The sequence below is a fragment of the Narcine bancroftii genome, chromosome 1 (genome assembly GCF_036971445.1).
Source record: "Narcine bancroftii isolate sNarBan1 chromosome 1, sNarBan1.hap1, whole genome shotgun sequence".
Taxonomy (NCBI): Eukaryota; Metazoa; Chordata; class Chondrichthyes; order Torpediniformes; family Narcinidae; genus Narcine; species Narcine bancroftii.
In genome coordinates, this window is record NC_091469.1 from 455,945,127 (window position 1) to 455,968,274 (window position 23,148).

The following is a 23,148-nucleotide window of genomic DNA, read 5'->3' on the forward strand; positions in this document are numbered from 1 at the left end:
ATTAGTGCAAATTGCTGGTTTTCCTCAGCTAATTAGCTGCGGTCATGAATACTGCAGTCCATTTAAAAATCTTCAGTCTGCAGTTGAATCATTAAAGCGAAAGCAGCACCAAAATATCTGAAGTTAACTCAATAAAAACCTAAACCATAAAAATTTGTAGGTATTGTCTTGCAGAAGGATAATTTTTTCTCTCATTGTTGACTTGACAGGAATGTTTATTTATTAGTATAGATTTGTTGTTGGTATATGTCTTTATGGTGGACAACAAAATTGGATTATTGGGAATGAAGCATAGACTCTGATTTAATCACATTACCATGAACATTAGCAAACACAGCGTCCATTGAATACTGTCTTGGCACCTACCTCAGTGAGATCACACAGGTCCTGAATGATATGAAGGCTCACTCACCAAAGGTATATTTCAAAGCATCCAGTCATAATAAATAGTTCAAATTGGTTTATAATATAAATGGCATATAAATAGGATTACAATATAAAAGGCAGAGATTAATCGGTTTTTGATTAGCCAAGGCATCAAAGGGTATGGGTAGAAAGCCAAGCAGTGGGAATGAGTGGGAAAATACATCAACTCGTGATTAAACAGTGGGCAGACTCGATGGACTGAATAGCCTATTTCTGCTCCAATGTCTTATGGTCTATTTTATTTTTCTTTCAAAAATCCCTTTAAATCCAATAATGTATTGATACAATTTGAGTACTTCAGAGACCTTCAATCTGGAGAACAACTCACTGGGATGTATATTAGTTATGAAGAGAGCATAGGTTGGGCTTGTTTTCTTCACAGCAGAGAAGATTGAGGGGCAGGAGCAGGGAGACTGAGGAAAGTATAGGCAAGATGGTGATCAAAAGGGTAGAGGTTAAGGGATAAAAGGCTCAGAGGAAACCAGAGGAAGACTCGGGGCGAGGGTGTGCATCTTGGGGCAGGTGCAGGGGCACACGTTTGGAATGGTGGGAGGAAACTGGAGCCCCATGTTTATTCCCCAGCTTTATTCATTGAAAATAGAGAACCCACATTTTTTTAAACCGACACTGCCTCGCTTAATGCTATTTTAACAAAAGTACATGATATTTATTTACAATTCTGATTATTTGATAAAACTTCAGAGGAGCGAGCAGCCAACAAACTTTTCTGTCAAATTAACAGTGAGGAAGTGAAATAGTGAGATTAGATCCACAAAATGTAGACTCCAACCAGCAGAAAAGGTTATTTTAATACAACCTCTTCTGCTTAATAAATTCAGATCGATCACAAAATTGTTAACACATTTGACTTTTCTTTTCATAATTCTACTGTTTCCTTTGTAAAATTTTTAGCACTTACCAATTTTCCAAAATGGTATTTACAGTAGCCACAGTATTTAACATTATCAGCTTCTGAACCTTCTTCTTCACATAGAAGTCCTGCCAATTGTGCACTGAAAAAATAGTAAAAACAGTAGATACAAGTAAAACGAATGAATTATGTGTGAAATTTGCAGAGTAGTTTATAGTTATCCATTAAATTTTCTCCTTTACTGCTTCCCCAATAAGAATTTGATAATATGCCAACCGAACTCCAATACCAAACCCACTAAGCATGGGCCAACCAAAGACTCACACATGCACACAGGAATCAAAATGGTCACGCCCAGCCTATGGATCCTGGAACTAACAAGGTAAGTACCGCATATTTTGGTTCTTACGTGCCCTGTATCCCTGATATAGTTTGTCAAATACCACAAAAATCTACAATGAAAAAAGATTTAATTAAAAAGTTTAAGACTTTGGTACGCCATGTGTGGGAGCAAAATTCCAACTTGCATCCATTCCGAGATTCAACCAATCCTTCAGTTCCAATTATGATCATAAGTTGGAGATTACCTGTATTTATCCTCTCCACATATTCAGCTTTATTAATTGCACTGTTAAAATCCCAGTACCTCTACTACACTAAAACTTCTTTTTCTTAAGTCTATAATTCTTCCAGTGGCTTGGTGTCTTTTTGCAGCTTAAAAATCAGAAGATCCCAAATTTGCTTCCTGATCTATGCTGAATTAATTGTCTCAGCCAGAGCAACAGGCCTAGCATTGAGTTAACAAAATGAAAAGCATTATATGGAAGTTAGATGCAATAAGATATGTATACATCTTCAGACTGTCTAAATTTGTATATAATAAACAGAAACCTGAAATAATATTAAAATACCTGTAGTGAAAATACTCAGGTCAGGTAATATCCATGTAGAGAGACAGTTAATATTTCAGGTTGTTGATTTTTCATCAGAACTGTTGAAAGGTGATCAAACTGAAATGCTAACTTTTTTCACAAATGTTACCTGCCCCAAGTATTTCCTGCATTTTATACTGAGTACAATAGAACCACACAGACATCACTGAGTAATGCTGAAAATCTACATCTTCAGCAGGGTACATGACTTAGCCACTGTATGATTTGGAAGATGGTACCAAATATACAACATTTTGTTTAGCTGTACTGCTCAACTTTGCGCTTAACAAGAATTCCTGTTCCTGCAGCACATCTACCCATGGTCCAAACCTGGACTTTCACATGACAACATAGTGAATAACATAGTTACAAGAAGGCAGATTATCAGCCAGATTTCAGATGCATTGAAAAAATGTAAAGGCCAATGAAAAAAGTGGCCTGCCAAATCAATGTTTTGTAGCAGACTTGGGTGAACAAGTATTTAAATCTAGCCATCTATCCATACTTAAAGGCACGAATAATGATCAAAAGTGCTATTAATTAGTACCCAAAGACATCATGATATTTCTTTTCATTGAGACACTATACTCTGTAAATTGTACTCTTCACAGCACTATGAATGTTCAAGATAACCTGTGAGATGTCTCACAAAAGAAGGCTTCTTACTCTACTTGGTATAATGTAACAAATAAACTTAAATTAATAACTATTTGGCTCAACCTAATTCTTCACACTTGCAAAGCTTCTCATTTAGTCACCCAAGTAAGCTAATGTAAAGCCCTAAATTAACTCTATATTTTTCTAAGCTTTACTGAATTTAACCATATTTTTTTTGCAATCTTAAGATTATTGCATTAACATGTCAAGAGAATTACAATAAACACTGATGGACTTTGAGGGGGCGTCACCATGCTGAGTATCGAGACAGATGCAGTTAGAGGAGCTATCCGTGAAGATTGATTAAAAGACTGATTTAAAGTTGTCAATTTAAAAATTTATTGTGTTAAAAACATAAACATGATGGGTGAGAAGAACAAGACCCAGAAAAATAAAACTAAAGAAACCGAAAACTCACTGAGATTGTTGACAAAGTCCACAAGGGAGTGGTGAAGAAGGTGCAGCCACGATGTCAACACAAAACCAAGGAAGTGGGGGATCGACAAAGGATTTTCAAAAAAATGACGGAATCCATGGAGATTTGGAGTGGAAGATTCTCCAAGGTGGAAAAAGTACTAAAGGAGGTGGCAGAAAAAAGTGTGCTGGCAACAGCTATTGATGACTTGAACAATAGGGTGGGCCAGGTTGGAAACGACCTGATAATGACTCAAGAACATCAATATAAGGAAAATACAAACAACTGCTGATGGTTAAAATCAACCACATGGAAAATTTCAGCAGGAGAAATAATGTCCAAATTGTTGGGCTAAAAAAAGGGATCAAGAAGAACAACCTGGTGGAATTCTTTGAAGCTTTGGATCCCTTCAGTGTTGGGAGTGGGAAAATTCATGGAAAAATTACTTATAGAAAGAGCCCATCGGATCCTCAGCCCCAGGAGAGAGAATGACCGAGGGATTGGGTGGGTCAAGTCATAGCCTCCTCCTTTAATTCCAAAGTGAGGGAATAGCAATTTTAAAAAAATATACCAGTGTTGATCCATTGACCTGGCGGGAAGATTTGTAATGGCAGATATGCAGAATCTGGTAAGGTTTTTAAGTTACCAAGATCGGGAGGCAACATTGAGAGCAGCAGTGGAGTATGCCAAGGAATAAGGTGGCCCAGCTGAGAAAGAAAGAGGAAAGGTACTATTCTTTCAGGATCTAAGCAAAACAAGAATTTGATGATGTAAAAAGATGATTAAGAACACAAAATATTAAATATGCGATGCTAGACCCAGTGATGCTCAGGATCGATATAGCAGAGGGAACTCGAAGATTTTGTAAAACTGTAAAAGTACAACAATTTCTACAAAAAATTGTTAAAGGGAAACCCAAAATATATATATCAGAAAGAAGATCAAGAATAACGATAAAGTGAAATGTAAATGATAGAAAAAACTGATAAAAAGTGAAATGATAGTTATATTTTTGAAACATCTTTTATGGGTTATTTAAAGTAATATTGAAAGCTATATATGGAGAATAAATGCTTAGAAGGGTAGTAGCAGGATGGATGCTCTGACTTGAGGGGATTAATGGCGCTGGAGAGCGAGAACTTTTCTCAAAATGGTGCCGAAACTAAAGGATGGCATTCTTCCTCAGACAGTATCATGGACTTTTATCGTGGGCTTCCAGGGTTTCTTAATAATGCAACCATCAGAGCAGGGACAATGTATATGTTTGTTAACAAGGGAAAATTACTATTATATAAATAAGAAAAAGGATCGAAATATAAGAGCTGAATATGTACAAATATAAATAGAACACTAAAATTTGTCAGTTACAACAGTCCAATGAAAAGGAAGGTAGTTTTGGCACACTTTAAAAATTAAAGGCAGATATAGTTTTTCTACAGACACACACCATACAGTATCAGAACATAATAAGTTAAAAAGGGATTGGGTGGGACAAGTCATATCCTCCTTTTTTAATTCCAAAGCCGTGGGGGGGGGGGTAGCAATTTTAATAAAATACACGAGTGTTGATCAAAGGCACATCCATTAACCTGGTGGGGAGATTTGTAATGGCATATTGTCAAATATATGCAGAATTGTGGACCCTCATGAACATATATGCTCCAAATTTAAATGATGAATCCTTTATACAAAATGTATTCTTAAAAACAGCAGACAGTAAACAAAATGTACTGATTAGAGGAGATTTTAATTCTTGCTTAGATCCAGTCCTTCATAAATCAGCCAGGAGAGTGACAAAGGCAATAGATTTAAACTTGATAAATATGTGGAGACAGTTATACCCCATAACAACAGATTACTCATTCTACTCAAAAGTTCATGACTCCTATACAAGAACAGAGCCATTTTGAATGCCTGCATAATTGAAAAACAGAGTGGTTGAATCAGAATATTTAACCAGACTGCTTTCTGACCACACACCTCTGACTTCATTGATAATGATGCCTGAGAGGGAACAGTGTTATAGATGGTGTCTTAACCCTATACTGTTAAGAAGGACATATTTCTGTAACTTTATCAGGGAACAAATAAAATTGTCCTGTGAAACAAATTGACCCTCCACCAATGATAGTTTCGTAATATGGGATACATTAAAAGCTTACCCAAGAGGACAGATAATTTCATATACAAAAAAAATAAAGAGGTCAATGGTCTAGAGAAAGAAATATCAGATTTAGAAAAAGAAGGCCAGAGAATGGGTTTGAAAGAACAATATAAAACTTTGGTAAATAAAAAATTGAAATACAATACATTACAAACATATAGAATAGGAAAAACTAATTTAAAGTCAAAGCAAAAGTATTATGAATTGAGGCAAAGTGCAGAGATTTTTCATGGCAACTAAAGGGCAGAAGAGACATCAAGGATGATAAATGCAATTCCAACAGTGCCTGACAAATTAACATAACCAAAAGGAAATCAATTATACTTTTAAACCAGTGGTTCTCAAACTTTTTCTTTCCACCCATATACCACTTTAAGTATTCTCTATGCCATAGATGCTCTGTGGCTAAGGTGGTATGTGGGTGGAAAGAAAAAGTTTGAAAACCACTGTTTTAATCTTACCTAATTATATATGCACGGTTTCATCACTCCAAAGGAAATGGGCCAGTGACAATTTTTCTCAAGCAAAATATTTCAGTAACAATTGGGTCTAGAGCAGTGATTCTCAACCTTTCCTTCCCACTCACATACCACCTTAAGCAATCCTTTATTAATCAGTGGAAAGAAAAAGGTTGAGAACCACTGGTTTAAACAATATTATACAAAGCCATACAAACCAGATTTGATAGGGGATTCTATTGAAATAGATGAATTTCTCCCGACGATTGAGCTGCCAGAACTGGAAGATAGAGATAAGAAGGAATTAGATGCCCCCTTCAATAGAGAAGAGATCAAAAAAGCCCTGAATTCATTATAAGCAAATAAGTCACTGAGAGAGGATGGTTTCCCACCCAAGTTTTATAGACAATTTAAAGACTTCTTGATGCCTCTTATTACGAAGGTATTGGACCGGGCAGTTGAAACCAAGACTCTTGTGTAATCCTCCTCACAGCTATTATTACGGTACCACGAAAAAAAAAACAAAGACCTGCTAAAACCATCCTCATACAGACCTATCTCCTTGTTAAATGAGGATTAAAATTTTTGGCAAAAGCACTAGCCAATAGACTAGGGGAGTACCTACCTAAATTGATAAATTAGAACCAGGTGGACTTTGTTTAAAAAAGACAGATAACTTGAGCAGACTATTTAATATAATAAGTCTAAAGAAAATTCAAGTATAACTATCGTTAAAGGCAGAAAAGGTATTTGATTGACTAGAATGTCCTTTCCTATTTAAAGTATTAGAACAGTTTGGAATAGGCTGAACATTTATTGATTGGATAAAAACTCTATCATAAACCACAAGGTAAAATGATAACCAATGCCCAAATGTCATCATTGTTTCCTTTGAGTAAATTTAGCAGACAGGAGTATCCACTGTCTCCAGGTCTCTCTGTCTTGGCAAATGTACCATTAGTGGTAATTATAAGGAGAGATCCAGATATAAAGGGATTCAGAGTTGACCAGGAAGAGCATAAAATTAATATATTTGCAGATTATGTGCTGTTATACTTATCAGACCTGGCTGAGTCCTTGACCAAACTACAGACTACGCTAGGAAAATATGGAAGGGTATCAGGTTATAAAATAAATTTAGAAAAAAGTGAAATTATGCCATCGACAAGTTTTGATTCTGAGAGATCTCAAAAATAAAGCCTGTTCAAATGGAAACTAGACAGAATTAAATATTTAGGAATAATTATATTGTTACAGGATAATGTTAGAATAGTTATGGGTAAAGTATGTCTTTTAAAGAGATAGATTGTGGGGGTTTAGTTTAGGTTCTACTTCACAGAGTAACACTTCACAAAAGACATTTCATTTAAAATGCAAGAGATTTGCTGAAGATAGACATTGAGGCACCGGTTGACTTTGCAGAAACAATGAAGAGTGCTGATCTATTGTGTATGGGCAATAAAGTCCAGGCTCAGGGATACTGATGAGATCTTTCAAAGATCGAGTTTGAGGTCCTGTAAGAAGTCATATGGTTTTTACAAGCAGAGGAAAAAACAACCAGGTGATTTCTCTTTTAGAGAGAGGTAAGTCAGTTCTACAACAGCAGTTGAGGGTGCAAAATGGCAAGATGGCAGGTTTGTTGAAAACCTCATTTTTAAGATGGGTTGTGAGTTCTGAGTTCAGCCTGTTCAAAATCCTTGTAGTCCCTACAAGAGGAAATGGCTGGCTAGAGTGTTTCTCTTGAAATAAGGGAAACAAGAGGAACCCTACGATGACCTGGAAGAAGAGGTTATAATTTGGAAACTCATGATAGGGCAAGTTTCTTCGGCAAGACACTGAAGTGACTGATTGGAGGAAATCAGTTTGTGTGTGTCCAACGAGCAACAAATTTCTCTCTGAAACCAACAAGAACCTTCCTGAGCAGTAACCATTTACCTTTAAACACCAGAGCCTGGTAGAGATTCATAAATGTTAAATTTTGTGCACAGTATAAGAGTTGCCTGATACCGGTGAACTTAGAGAAGTGAGAAGTGAATGATTGAATTGTGAAACAAACAACTTTCCTGAACATATACACATTACATACACGTGTGCTTAGAATTAGAAGGGGGCATTAAGTTAATAGTAACAAGTTGAAGATTGATCTTGTTATTATGTTTAAATGAAATTAAAAGCAACCACTGTTTACATAACCATTGACTTGGTGAATTTCTATTGCTTCTAGGTTTTGAGGTCCTCTGGGCTCGTAACAGGAGATAATACTCTACAAAATTTATATAAACATAATTATCTCCCCCTGCTTGGAAAGATAAAGGAGGATTTACAAAGATGGAGAGATCACCCTTTAACATTAATTGGAAGGGTTAGTTGCGTGAAAATGAAAGTGATGCCAAGACCTCTTCCAATCATTGCCGATTTCTTTGCCTAAGAATTTCTTTAAGATACTTAATGGTCAAGTAAGAACATTTCTATGGAATAATAAAATGCCTAGGATCATCATGGAAAAAACTGACATGGGAATATAGCTTCAGAGGATTAAGATTACCAAGTTTTAAAAAATATTATTTAGCAGAGAGAATGCAGCGAAGGATTTAATTTATAAATGGAATGTCAAATTAATAACAAAAAAGATAACCCCATCCTAATATTTATGATTAAAATTTAGTACAAGATTAATGAAAGTATTGGAGAAAAAAAAGTAGGGTTATCACCAAAAGCACCAATGTACAAGAACGAACTATTGCCCATGAATTTCGGCAGTAGAATTTTAAATATTTGACATGAGAAAGGAATTAAACATATTGAGGAATGCTATGAAGAAGGGCTACTTATGTACTTCGAGAAACTAAAACAGAAATAAAATCTGTCAAATGGAACCTTCTACTTTCTTCAGTCGAGTTCTTTCCTGTGGGAGAGATGGGGCTCCACACTAGCCTGCCCTCAAGCAATGAAGTGGAGGGATGCCTCAATTGGGAAATGCACCTAAATTCATAACCAGATGTGTTCTGCTCTCCAAGTAGAAGTGCTAAGTTAGGCTTGAGGGAGAGCTAGGAGTCCGATCTTGGTGTTACAATATTGGTGGAATGTTGGTCTGATTGGTGTTTGGACAGTATGACATTAATGATTAATGCAAGATGTGGATTGGTTCAATATAATTTTCTACATCAATTATCTCTTGCGCCACAAAAACTACACAAATCAAAATCTGAAATATGCTTTAGGTGTGGCATCGAAACTGGAACCTTCATATATTTCACATGGTCGTGTGTAAAGATAAGATCATTCTGGCATGATATTACGGAAACACTAACAGGAATAACAGGAGTGACCTTTGCACACAATCCAAAGCTATATTACGGATGTGATCAATAAACTGACAAAATTTCAAATTTGTTTTGTTAAGGAATCACCTGGAAGTCCAATTCTCCTCTATTTATTGCTCGATGGGCCGGGGAAATGCGTAGCTGTATACCCATGGAAAAAATTATGTACAACTTAAAAAATATATATGGCACTTTTATTAAGTTATGTCAACTATATTTAGACTATATAGAGGTCCAACTGTATATTCCATGTTGGCACTCTCCAACTGGATGGCATTAACATCGACCTCTCCAGTTTCGACCAGTCCACTCCTACTCCTTCTCTTCCCTATCCCTCTGTCTCCTTTTCTCTAGCTCACCACTCCCTCCCCTCTCCATTCAGAGACATCCCTCCTCCTCCTGCTTGGTGTTGTCCCCTCCCTCCCTTATTTACCTATTATCTCTTGCCTGTGGGCCTGCGCTCCTCCCCCTGCCCCTCCACCCCCACCATTTTACTCATACCTTGAAGAAGGGCTCATGCCCAAAATGTATCTTTATTTTTGCTATATAAAGCACACTGTTTGTCCTGCTGAGTTTCTCCAGCATTGTGTTTTTACTCTTCATCAGAACTGACAATGACAGAAATGAATCACGATTAGCTACAGGGAAGGTAAAGAAGGGAGAATGTCTCTGATACTGTAAATCCAAGGTAAATAAGGCATTCTGATCAATGAGTGAATGGGTAAAGACTGAAAACAGACAAAAAAAATGCCAAAAAAAGCATGGAAGAAAAACATATCCAGAATGTCAGAGGCAGAGAAATCAAGTTATCAAAGTTGTAGAATTCAATGGAGTCCATAGGACGACAAGATGACCAGAAGGAAGATGAACTGCTGTCTCTCAAGTTTGCATTGGGCCTCTTTGTGATAGTGGAGTCCCACAAACTGATGGGTCAGAGTGAGATGGAGAATTAGTGGCAGACAACAGGAAGCTCATAGGTCCTCCTGCAAACTGAGCAAAGTAGTCACACAATCTATGTTGATTTCTACTAGTTTGAAGAGATCGCATTGTGAATGCACAATATAGTACACTAGAATGGAGGACATGTAAGTGATTAATGCTTCATCTGGAAAGACCAAATCCCTCGATGAACCACTGTCCCTGGCAACTGCATTGTCTGTCAAAGCACTGACTATTTTTTTTTCTCCCACTGAAGCAGCTCGACCCACTGAGTTGCTCCAGATTCCTCCATATTTTTTTTAGACATACAGAATAGTAACGGGTCCTTCCAGCCCACAAGCTCACATTGTCCAATTACCCCTGTATGTTTTTGAGGATGGGAAAAAGCTAGAGCACTAGGAGGAAACTCATGCAGACACAGGGAGAATGTATAAATTCCTTATAGATAGCAATGGATTTGAAACCAGGCCGCTGGTGCTGTAACAGCGTTGAGCTAACCATGTTGTTATGCTAACCTTACTGCATCTGCAGTCTCAAGTGTTTCCAGAACTCTATCTTGTTTTGTTCCAAAGGAGAGGGATGGGCATATCATCCATCCAATTCAATATTTATCAGCTCCTGCATTCTTTCCTATAAAACTTTCACTCTCCAACTGCTCCCATTTACTCACTAATCAGATAACCATCTGAATAACTTATCCCAATCATCACCCTACATTTATCAAATAAGACATCTATCCCATTCTCCCTGTAGCTTCACAAGTTTACTCTCCTTCTCCCATTTCTGAAGTTTCTCTTCCACATAGATGCGACTCAACCCACCGAGCATTTCCACAGAAATGTTGGAGGAACTCAGGAGTTCTCACAGTGTCCATAGGAAATCAAGATATATAACCGACATTTGGGCCTGAACCTGCAGACTTTGTGTTTCACTCCGCTGAGTATTTCATTTAGAACTCAAAAGATTACAGCATAATACAGGCCCCTCCGTAAACCTACTCCATAACAATCTAATTTTTTCCAAACCTACCCATAACCTTCTATTTTACTTTCATCCATGTGCCTAAGGGTCTTTTAAATGTTCAATTGTACCAGTCTCCACCAATGCCCTGGCAACATATTCCAGGTACCCATTACATGTGCAAATAAACTTACCTCTGGCATCTCCCCTGAACTTCCCTCCACTCACCTCTGGCATCTGCAGTTGTCATCCCAGGGAAGTGCTGTCTGTACACCTCATCTGTGCCTATCAATCTTAATTATGCTCTATTAAGTCAACTTTCATCCTTCGGCACTCCAAAAAGAAAAGCACTAGCTCTGTCAACTTTACTTCATATTCAGAATACCAGGCCCATTTTGGATAAACGGCTTTTTTCAGAGAACTGGTCATTTTTCCAAAGCAGCCCAGTAGCAACAGCAAATCACTTGTAACAGTTTTCAAGGTACAGCTTTTTAAAGCATTAAACTTCTCACCAAAAAAATACTGGCCACTGCCGATCACCGACACTTCCCCACTGAGGAGGCCCAGTTCGTGCTGGGGGCCCCCAAAGCCCTCAGTCAGTTCGGCTCTGAAATAATTTTGGATAAATGAGGATTTCAAACATCCTGGTTTATCCAATTTTTTGAAAAATTTCAGATATCTGAGGATTTAGGATAATCGGAGTTGTACTGTAAGGCAACTTCCTGGTCAATCTCTTCTGCATCCACTCAATCTTCTACATCCTTCTTTACAACTCCACATCTTGTCTAACCTATCCACAACAACTCCAAACTTGCCAGCCCACTTCTCTACTTTTTGCATCATGTCATTTATATAAACCACAGAGTAGAGGTCCTAGAACAGATCCCCATGGAATACCATGATTCACTGACCTCCATGCCAAACATATTCCATCTATCACATTCTACCTTCTGCAAGCATGTCAATTCCGAATTCAGCCATCCAAGGTTCCATGGATCCAGTACCTCGCAATTTTCTGAATGAGCCTACCATGGAGAACTTCGTCAAACACCTTATTAAAATACAAGCGCAAGATTAACAAGACTTTTTTTTTCATTTTTAGGACTTTTCAGAAAACTAGAAAAGCATGTGACAACACAGTTGGCTGAACATAGACAACAGAATATAGAATGACAAATGTGCCTGTGCTAAAGACAATGCCCAAATCTAACTAAAACTCCATTGCTTGCTCTTGATGGATATCCGTCTATCCTCTTCATATGCAAATGGTAATTTAATAGTCTCTTAAATACTATTATTTGTATTTGCTTCAACCACACCTCCTTGCAACCCATTCCAGACACCCACCACTCCCTGCATAAAAAAATTGCCCTGCGCATCTCCCTCCTGCTCACTTTAAATGCACATAATGCTTTTGTTCTGAATGTCCATCTTATCAATGCCTCTCATACTTTTTTTATGATCTCTCTTAAACTAATCAGTTTACTGTTATAATGCTTCTTTACAAGTACATGATTGATTGCAGCTAGTAAGAATTTTGGTGCATATATACATAGTGCAATGTATATGATAATAAATTCATCATCATAATGGCATTGTGCATGGGACATCATGTCCCATGAATCTGATATAGTTTTTTTGGGAAGAGGTGACCAGGATTGATGAAGACGGGGCAGTAAAGGCTGCACATATGAATTTTAAGCAACACCTTTGACAAATCCCACATGGCAAGTTTGATCACATGGAAGCCAAGGTGTGCTAGCCCATTGGATCAAAACTGGATTGATGATAAATCACTCTTCAGTGCATATTTTTTAATATTGTCAAAGGGATTAACTAATAGACTGGGACAATATCCACCAAAATTAATACATTCAGATCAGGTGGGACTTGTAAAAGGAAAACACTCTTCAAATAGTCTGGGTAGACTATTTAACATAATACACAAGGCTAAATCAAAGTTGAATTCAAGAATAACCATTCCCTAGATGCAAAAAAAAAGCATTTAATCGATTAGAATGGTCTTTCTTATTTAAAACATTGGAAAAAATTTTATAGGCAGAAAATTTATAAACTGCATAAAGATTCTCTATCATAAACCACAAGCCAAAATTATAACTAACAATCAGATGTCAGCAGCTTTTCCCATGAGTAGATCAAGTGGACAGAGGCATGTTCTGTCTCTGGCACTTTTTATCCTAGCTATTGAACCATTGACAGAGATTATGAGGAGAGATCCGGATATTAAGGGCTTCAAAATTGGTCAGGAAGAACATAAAATTAGCTTATTTGCTGATGATGTGCGATTATATATGTCTGACCCAGCTGGATCCTTGATAAAATGACAAACAATTAGAAAAATAGGGAAGAATATCAGGTTAATTGTTGCCATTTCCCCTTTCATCTCTACAAGTTGATCCTTCATAATAGAAAAACCTTGACTTATTTGTAAAGCCAAGTAAGCATTAAAAGGTGATTCTAACTAGTTAGAAGGGAGCCAGACTCAAACTTAGAAGCCTGGCTCACCATAGGCCTACCTTGGAATGTGTCAGTTTCTTCTTCAGTTAAAAATTGGTCCTCTTCCAGTTCAACGAGCTCCTCCTCCACCATTGAAAAACAGCTGATTTGACCCAACTGCGGATATGGACGCTCTTCCCCCACCCCCCCCCCCCCCCAAGCCCCACCACGGCCAACCACCACGGTCTATTTTGATACGTTGTTTGTGTTACCAAGATAGAGAGCTGATCTTGAGACTTGCAATGCAGAATGCAAGGAATATCAGGGGCCTCTGCTTATTAAAAATAACAGGGTCTTTTTTTATGCTGATTTGTGTCAAACAGTGATTAAACATTGTAAAGAATTTAATTCGGCTAAAGTTGTCCTTTGGAGGAAAGGGTATAAATTTGCCTTTCGTTATCCTGTGGTGTTAAAAAGTTTATGGGGAGTATCATTCTCAATTTTTTTTTTCCCGGATGATGCAGAGGCTTTGGAATTTGCTAATTCTTTACCTGACAATAAACAGGGCCAAAATTCAAATAAATTTTCTCAGCAGGTTGTTGCTACTCCCAAGGGGAAGAATGGTAAATGAGAGATGGAATCTCGGCAGTTGATTATTATTGGTATTGATGATGATCAAATGAACCGTTATCTAGAAGAGTTTCATACTTGAGATGAATGTCTGTATTATTTTGGATTGTTCTGTTTGGGTGGAGGGGGGTGGGGTCCAACTGCAGATCCTTCCGAAGTCATCAGCCACTTTGTGGCATTTGTCACTCCCGCATAATTGAGGAAGGTAATACCATTGGGTATTCTTTTTATTGTATTGGGTTTTTTTTTTAAATGGGATTAGTCTTTTCTTTCTATTCTTTTTGGAGAAGAACTTTAATTACTTTGTGTATTGATGTCGTGGGGAGGCACTTCACCATTTATGGTGGGAGGATTGAAGAATTTTTAAATGGTTCCTTTAAATGTTAACGGGCCAAATAATCCTTTTAAAAGAAAGAGGGTATCGGCATATCTTAAAAAAATTGAAAGTTGATGTAGCTTTTTTGCAGGAAACTCATTTGACCGATAAAGAGCCAAGTTGTATCATCTTCTTTTATTTCTAAAGCAAGAGGGGTTGCTATTTTGATTAATAATAAATTACCCTTTAAACTGGAATCAGTGTTTGAAGCCACTGGTAGACCTCTGATTGTTAATTGTACAATTTTTTCTGAGTTTTGGACTTTAATGAATGTTTATGCACTAAATACAGATGATAAACAATTTATGGTGGATTCTTATCTTAATTTGAATGAGGCTTATGATAAAATTAAGTTACGAGGTCATTTAAATTGTTGTGTAGATCAATTATTGGATAAATCTCCACAAACGATAATTAGAACTAAAATAGCTAAACAGTTGATGAGGTTAATGAAGGAGTTGAATTTAGTAGATATATGGAGGAAATTAAATTCTAAAGAAAAAGATTTTTCATTTAATTCATTTCGGCATGACTCTTTTTCGAGAATAGATTTGTTCTTAGCGTCGCTGCAATTGCAAGGTCAAATTACAGAAGCGGTGTATAAACCTAGGATTTTGTCTGATTATTCTTTGTTGTTAATTACCTGTAGTGCTTCGGAGAGGATGGACAATGTGTACTGGTGGCGTTTTAATTCTTTTTTACTGAAAGACCTGGGGTTTTGTTAATTTATATGGGATCACATTCAAAGTTTCTTGCAGATAAATGTGGGTTCAGTTGACTCTAAATTCATCTTGTGAGACACTTTGAAAGCTTACACATGGGAACAAATTATATGGTTAAAGTTAAGAAGCAAAAAATGGCTGAAGTTGATAAGTTGGAAAGAAGATAGATATTTTGGAGAAAGATTTACAACGTGGCTCAACAGAAGATAAAAAATACGATTAGTTAATTTAAAATTACAGTATAATTCGATACAAACATAAATTTGAAAGGCTTTTACAGAGGACTAAACAACGGCATTGAGTTAGGGGAGAGAGCACACAATGTCTTAGCATGACAGTTAAAAACAGAACAAGCAGCGAGAACAATAAATGCTATTCAGTATCAGTCGAAAATTACTTGTACACCTCAAGAAATTAATGATGATTGATGAGAAGTTGTATACATCTAAGGTAGGGCAAGATGAGCGTGCTATTGAAGTATTTTTATCTGGTTTAACTTTGCCTACTTTAAATGATAGGAATGTTAAGGATTTACTGTCAGTGAATTAACAGAAGCACTTCAAAATATGTGGAGTGGTAAATCCCCAGGTGACGATGGGTTTACCTCTGAATTTCATAACGAGTTTCAAGATTTATTAGTCCCTTTGTTGACAGATATTTTAAATCAAGTGGGTGAAGTTGGTTCCTTAATGGACTCTTTTTCTAAAGCAATTATTATTGTTATTCCTAAGAAGGTTAGGGATCCTTTGAATGTGGGAATCATATAGACCTATTTTTTTGTTTAATATGGATTATTAAATAGTAGCCAAGGTTCTGGCTAATAGTTTGGAAAAATGTTTACCCGATTTGGTTAATGTGGATCAAGAACCATTATTCAGCAGACAAAGTAGTAAAATTGATTTATTTGATTAATATTTCACGGCAGAAATCTGACCTACCGATGGTAATTTCTTTGGATGCTGAAAAGGCCTTTGATAGGGTTGAGTGGAGTTTTTTGTTTAAGGTCTTGGAAAAGTTTAATTTTGGGCCTCTTATTTGTTGGGTTATGGCTTTATATAAAAATCCCACTGCGAGAGTGGTGATAAATGGTCAGATATCTTTACCTTTTACATTGAATAGAGCAACTAGACAGGGTTGTCCTTTGTCACCAGCTTTGTTTGCATTGGTTATTGAACCTTTCGCGCAGATGATTAGGCAAGATAAAGCTATAACAGGTATTACAATGAACTCTAATGAATGTAAGATAAATTTGTTTGCAGATGATGTGTTGATAATATTTAACCCATCCTTCACGGTCTTTGGAGACATTAAATGAATGTTTTCAACAGTACGGAGCATTATCTGGTTTTAAAGTAAATTGGGAGAAGAGTGAAATTGTGTCTTTGACGGAGGTGGACTATTCATCTTGTAGACAGATAGTGAAGTTTCTATGGTCTGAACGTATTAAATATTAGGGTATTAATTATGATCATTTATTTGAATTAAATTATTTACCATTATTGACTAGAATTTAGGATGACTTTAATAGGTGGAAGGATTTACCAGTAACGTTGGTGGGATGGGTGAATTGTATTAAGATGAAAATCTTTCCTCAAAGTCAATATTTGTTTCAATCTATTCTATGTAAGATACCCTATAAAGTTTTTAAGGATTATTAATTCTTTGGTGAGAAACTTTTTGTTGAAAGATAAAATGGCGAGAGTTTAATTACAAAAATTAACATGGAAATATGCATTGGATGGTTTACAACTATCTAATTTTCAAAATTATTACTAATCAGTTCAGTTAAAATTTATAAATAGGATGTTTCAAGTGGTTAGCCCCTTGGTTTGGGCTATTATTGAATTATCTCAGATTGGTGATAAGAAGATGGATCAATTTATTTATCGATGGAATTCTCAGTTATTACATAGTTATAATTTACAGATATTGAAACATTTGATTGAGTTATGGATAAATAATAAATTTTTAGGTACTGAAAGTAAAATTTCAGCTAAGACAACTTTATTTCAAATTAAGTTTTTACCATTTAAGATTGATAATTAAATTTTGAAGTTATGGGAACAAAAAGGAGTGAAATTAATTGAAGACTGTTATGAGGCAGGACATTTTATTTCTTTTCAAAGAATGAGAGAAAAATATGATGTATCTTTGAGTACTCTTTTTACTTATTATCAGGTTAAAGCTTCATTGTTAAATAATTTTGGGCATACCTTGTGCCTTCCTAGAAGGTCTAAATTTGAGAATTTAATTCATTACGGTTTTCATTCATTATAGTTTTATTCATCAATTATATTTAACTCCGGAGAAATTGAAGAAATTTAAATATCACTCTGAACATTCTTGCATTTGGCTTGAGATGGCTTAATGGGATAAAATTTAAAAATTTCTGGAATTTATGTTTAAATTTAAATTTCTGTTTGAACCTATGATATTTTTATAGAGTAATGTTAAATCATTATGTTTAGAGCTAAAATTAGACAAATCTCAAATTGCCTTTTTGAGATTGGCTTTAGCAGTAACTAGAAAATGCCTTGTAGTTACATGGAAGAATGAGATTAAATTGAATATTCAATTTTGGCATGTGGAGATGAGGTCATACATCCCGTTAGAGAAGATGACAGATAATTTATGAAATAATTATCCTTTTTTGTTAAAGTTTGGAGCCTGTACATGGGTGGGATGCTTTCTCATTGTTAAAATATTTTTACATACAGAGGTGGTGTGGTCCCAAACCGCGACACATACTTGTTTTAAGGGATAAAATATGTATTGCATTGTATTTATATATATCATTTATTATCAATTATAAATAAAGTTTAAAAAAGAACATCAGGTTATAAAATAAATATGGACAAGAGTGAGATAATGCCATTGAAAAGTTTTGATTATGAAAGATATCAAAAAGGTAGTATATTTAAAAGGAACACTAGTGGAATTAAATATTTAGGAATATTGACAGATAATAATTTACAGAACCTATAAATTTAATTACACCCCTCTTAGAAAAAAATAGAGAAAGATTTACAGAAATGGAAAGACCTGCTGCTTTCTCTAGTGGGAAGTGTAAATTGTATTAAAATGAAGTTGATGTCAAGATTACGGTATCTTTTCCAATCATTGCCTATTGCACTACCTAATTTTCATTAAATTATTAAAGAATTACATAAGACAATTCCTATAGAATAATAAAGTGCCAAGAATTTGATTGGAAAAGCTAACTTGGGATTATAAATAGGGAGGACTTTAAGAAATACTATTTATCAGCACAAGCAAGATTTTTATCATTCTTATATGAAGAAGACAGTCCTCTGTCTTGGACCTGAATAGGATTGAATTCAATAGAAGAAGAAACAGCAACAGATTTTTATTTATGTCAAATGCTCCATTAATTACAGAAAAGACAGATAACGACATTAATACATTTGATTAGAATATGGCAAAAAATAAATGAGTGTACTGGGAAAAAAAAAGCAGGTATTGTGGCGGCGCATTATCTCAGGGTGAACCGGCCCTGCGTGTAACGCCATGTGGCGGGGCAGCCATGGGAAGATGGCGCTGTCAGGGTTTCTCCCTGCCTCAAGTCTCCTGCCCAGCGCGCGCCTGGGGCAGCATTATGATGTCACAATGCACAAGGTGACTGAGCTCAGGCTGCCCTTAAAAGGGCGTGCGCAGAATTTGAATAAAAACAGTCATTAAAAACTTTCAACGTGGTGGCTGAGTCTTTCTTGGCCGTGTCCAACATTACAGTATATCATTAAGATCACCATTATGTAAAAATGCATTGCTGCCTATGAATAAGAGTAACAAAATATTGAATTTATGGTATGACAAAGGAATAAGATAATATGAATGATTGTTATATAGATTGTCCTCTGAACAATTAAAAAATGAATATTTGTTTGGTTTTCTCCAGCTAAGATCATTCCTAAGAGAAAGATGGGGCAAACCCACTTAAAATTAGTGAAATGGAACAAATGTTTTGGCTGGGGAATACTCTTCAGAATCAAAGTGCGAAACGAGGTTTACAGAGATCGAGAGATGGGAGTCAGATCTAAGTGTTGCATAAATGGTCTGATTGGATAGCATGATATCAATTATAAATGCAAGGTAATATAATTTTTTTTTACACCAATTATATCTCACACTATAGAAGTTAAATAAATCAAAATCCAAAGTCTTAGAAATATGTTTTAGGTGTGGGATAGAAAAAGGAACTTTCTTACATGTGTGAAGGTGAGACCTTTCTGGCAGGCTATTAGTGAAATATTAACAAGAATAACATGGGAGGCCTTTATGGGCAACCAGAGCTTTATCTTTTGGGAAACCTCATTAAAATAAGTAATAAATTCCAAATTTCACTTCTTATATTCACCTTGGCAGTGGCTCAGAAACGTATTCCAATTACTTGAAAATCTGACTCCCCTCTGCATATTGAACAATGATTAGTTGCATAGCTATGGAAAAAAAATTATACAACTTTAAGAACAAATATGACATTTATTAAGATATGGCAGTATTATTTGGATCATATAGGGGCCCCAATTGTAATTATAAATACTGTATTGTGGCGACGCACATCCTCATGGTGAACCGGCCCCGCTTGTATCGCCATGTGGCTGGGAAGCAATAGGGAAATGGCGTTGTCTGAAGTTTCTCTCTATCTCCAGTGTCCCTTCCAGCGCGCACCCTGCGCAGCGATTATGATGTCACAATGCACCAGGTGACTGAGTTCATGCTGCCCTAAAAGGGCCATGCTGAATTTGAACAAAAACAGTCATTAACGACCCTCAATGTGGTGGCTGTGTTTCTTCCACTGCTCACACAGCCACAGTAGAGACCCTGATGAACCCAGACGTTTTTCTGGACTCAAAAAACCATGGATTCAGCAGAGGTTAATGCTGTCTCCATCAAGCTTCCCCCCTTTTGGACCCACCAACCAAGAACATGGTTCGGGCAGGCGGAAGCACAATTTCAACTCCGCAACATCTCCTCAGCTGCCACAATGTTCTATCATGTTGTGAGCGCTCTGGACCAAGATACAGCAGCGAGGGTGGATGACATCATCCACCACCCCCCCGGCTACAGGGAAGTACACCGCCCTCAAAGAGCTGCTGCTTGGAACTTTCAGGCCAACTCCCCAGCAACAGGCTTCCAGGCTCCTTCAGCTCGATGGGCTTGGGGACCATAGTCCGTCAGTGCTGATGGACGAAATGCTGGCCCTGACGGAAGACCACAAGCCTTGTTTTCTCTTCCACCAGATATTCCTGGAACAGATGCCAGAGGACATCCAGTTGCTCCTCACAGATGAAGACTTCTCGAACTCGAGGAGAGCAGCAGCCCGTGCAGATGCCCTCTGGCACATAAAGAGAGAACGAGGCAGCCCTCAGGCTGGTGGGATGACCAGGAGCCAGCCGACCACAAGGCAATCCCAAGGTCAAGCCAGAGGAGGGCCAGTTAACCTGGTGTTTCTACCACCAGCACTGGGGAGCGCAAGCCTGTAAGTGCTGCCAGCCCTGCGGGTTTCAGGAAAACGACCAGGCCAGCAGCCATTGATGGTTGCGACGACTGGCCACTCAAAAAGCCTCCTTCATGTGATGGACAGATCCACCGGCCGCCGATTGCTGGCACAGATACAGATTGGGAAGGAGAAGTATCACAGGAGGTTCACCCTAGCCTCTGTGGGCACCGCGCTGTTAGGGGCCAACTTCCTCAGAGCTCACAGTCTACTGGTTGACATGAAGGGAAAAAGGCCGGTCAATGCCCGAACGTTCCACTTCACCCGACTGGACACAGCAGAAGTCAGCAGGCCCAAAATCACCCCCGTAGCCACTGCCAGGGACATGTTCGACGAGATCCTCCACGATTTCCCCACCATCTTAGAGCCATGGTTCAAACCCGCTCTGCCCCAGTATGGGGTCTTCCACCACATCGCTGTACAGAACCCCCCGCTTCCAGCTACACCCAGAAGGCTGCCACCCGAGAAGCTACAGCAGGCAAAGGAGGAGTCCTCCAGATTCCAGGAACTGGGTATCTTCCAGCACTCGGACAGTGCCTGGGCATTGCCGCTCCAGATGGTCCTGAAATCGTCCGGCGGCTGGAGACTGTGCGGGGACTACTGTCGGTTAAATGATGCAATCACTCCCTGACTGGTACCTGGTGCCCCACATACAGGACCTCGTGCGGGGATACCATCAGATCCCGGTGCATCCAGACGTCACAAGTAAGATGGCCCCTTTAGGCCTCTTCGAGTTCCTGCGTATGCCCTTCGGTCGAAAGAACACGGCCCAAACTTTCCAGCGCCTCATGGACATGGTTGGAAAAGACCTGGACTTTGTGTTCATACCTGGACGATATTCTCTTTGCCAGTCGCAACTGCGACGAACACAAAGCCCTCCTCCGCACACTCTTTGCCCGGCTGGTGGACTTCGGCCTCACAGTCAGCGCGGCCAAATGCCAGTTCGGCAAGGAATCCCTCCAGTTCCTGATGCACACCATTTTGCCGACTGAGGCCGCGCCGGTGCCAGAGAAGGTAGCGGCTGTTCAGCAATTCCCCAAACCCTCCACCCTGAAAGGCCTCCAGGAGTTTGCGGGGATGGTAAACTTTTACCATCGTTTCATCCACGGAGCCGCGCGCACCATGCGCCCATTGGTCACGCTCATGGCAACCAAAGAAAAGACTTTATCGTGGTCAGAGGAGACGGACAAGGCTTTAATCACCTCAAAGGAGGTTCTAGCCAGAGCCACTCTGCTGGTGCACCCGTAGACAGGCACACACAGCGCTCTCCGTGGACACCTCAGCTACGGCAGTGGGGGCTGGGGTTCTGGAACAGTGGCTCGATGGACAATGGCACCCAATGGCCTTTTTCAGCAAGCAGCTACACCTGCTGGAGCTCGAATACAGCGCCTTCGATCGGGAGCTCCTGGCACTGTATTTAGCCATCCGCCATTTCCACTACTTCCTCAGGCAGGCCATTCACAGCCTTCATGGATCACAAGCCCCTCACTCAAGCACTGGCGATAGCCAAGGATCCGTGGTCCACCAGACAGCAGCACCACCTCTCATATGTGTCTGAGTTCACGACCGATATCCGACACAGGGCCGGCACAAGGACAATGTAGTGGCGGATGTGCTCTCCCGTCCAGCCATCAACACTCTTGTACCCGGCCTGGATTACGAGCAACTGGCTCAGGCACAGAGGAACGATGCGGAGATGCAGGCCTTGCGGACCGCCATCTTGGGCCTCAAACTCAAGGATGTCCAGGTGCCCAGCAGCCGGGACACGTTGCTCTGTGACGTCTCAACAGGCACGCCACATCCCGGTGGTCCGGCCACACTGGAAAGTGAAGGTCTTTAGTCTGATCAACAACGTCGCTCACCCAGCGGTAAAGACAACCGTGCGATGGTCGCAGAGTGGTTTGTGTGGCACGGGCTGAAGAAGGAGGTGGCGGAACTGGCCAGGAACTGTACCAGGAGCCAGACCTCCAAGGTCCAGCGACACATGCAAGCCCCCATCTAGAACTTCGACCCGGTGGTTTGCAGATTCCAACACATCCATGTTGATGTCGTTGGGTCCCTGCCGGTGTCCAAGGAGGCTCGTTACCTCTTCACGGTGGTGGATCGTGCCACAAGGTGGCCTGAGGCCGTCCCGATTAAGGAGGCCTCCGCAGAGACGTGCGCCAGGACTCTGGTCAGCCAATGGATCTCTCATTTTGGAATCCCAGCGCATGTCACTAGCGACAGAGGGCCGCAGTTCATGTCTGCCCTGTGGACTCAGGTGGCGAAGCTCCTGGGGGTCAAGCTCCACCACACCACAG

At 38.8% G+C, this 23,148-nt stretch overlaps 1 protein-coding gene across 10 annotated transcripts in view; it reads right to left on the reverse strand.

Annotated features, from left to right (window-relative positions):
* The window catches only part of mllt10 (MLLT10 histone lysine methyltransferase DOT1L cofactor), a 458,751-nt gene that overhangs the window by 345,635 nt on the left and 89,968 nt on the right, over positions 1-23,148 (reverse strand). For 9 of the 10 annotated variants that reach the window (XM_069914651.1, XM_069914639.1, XM_069914641.1 and 6 more), the window contains one exon: positions 1,346-1,439. In XM_069914651.1, coding sequence (XP_069770752.1) covers positions 1,346-1,439 — 94 coding nt within the window. Of the gene's footprint in view, positions 1-1,345; positions 1,440-6,141; positions 6,204-23,148 lie in introns of all 10 variants that reach the window. The other variant, XM_069914647.1, reaches the window with a different exon arrangement.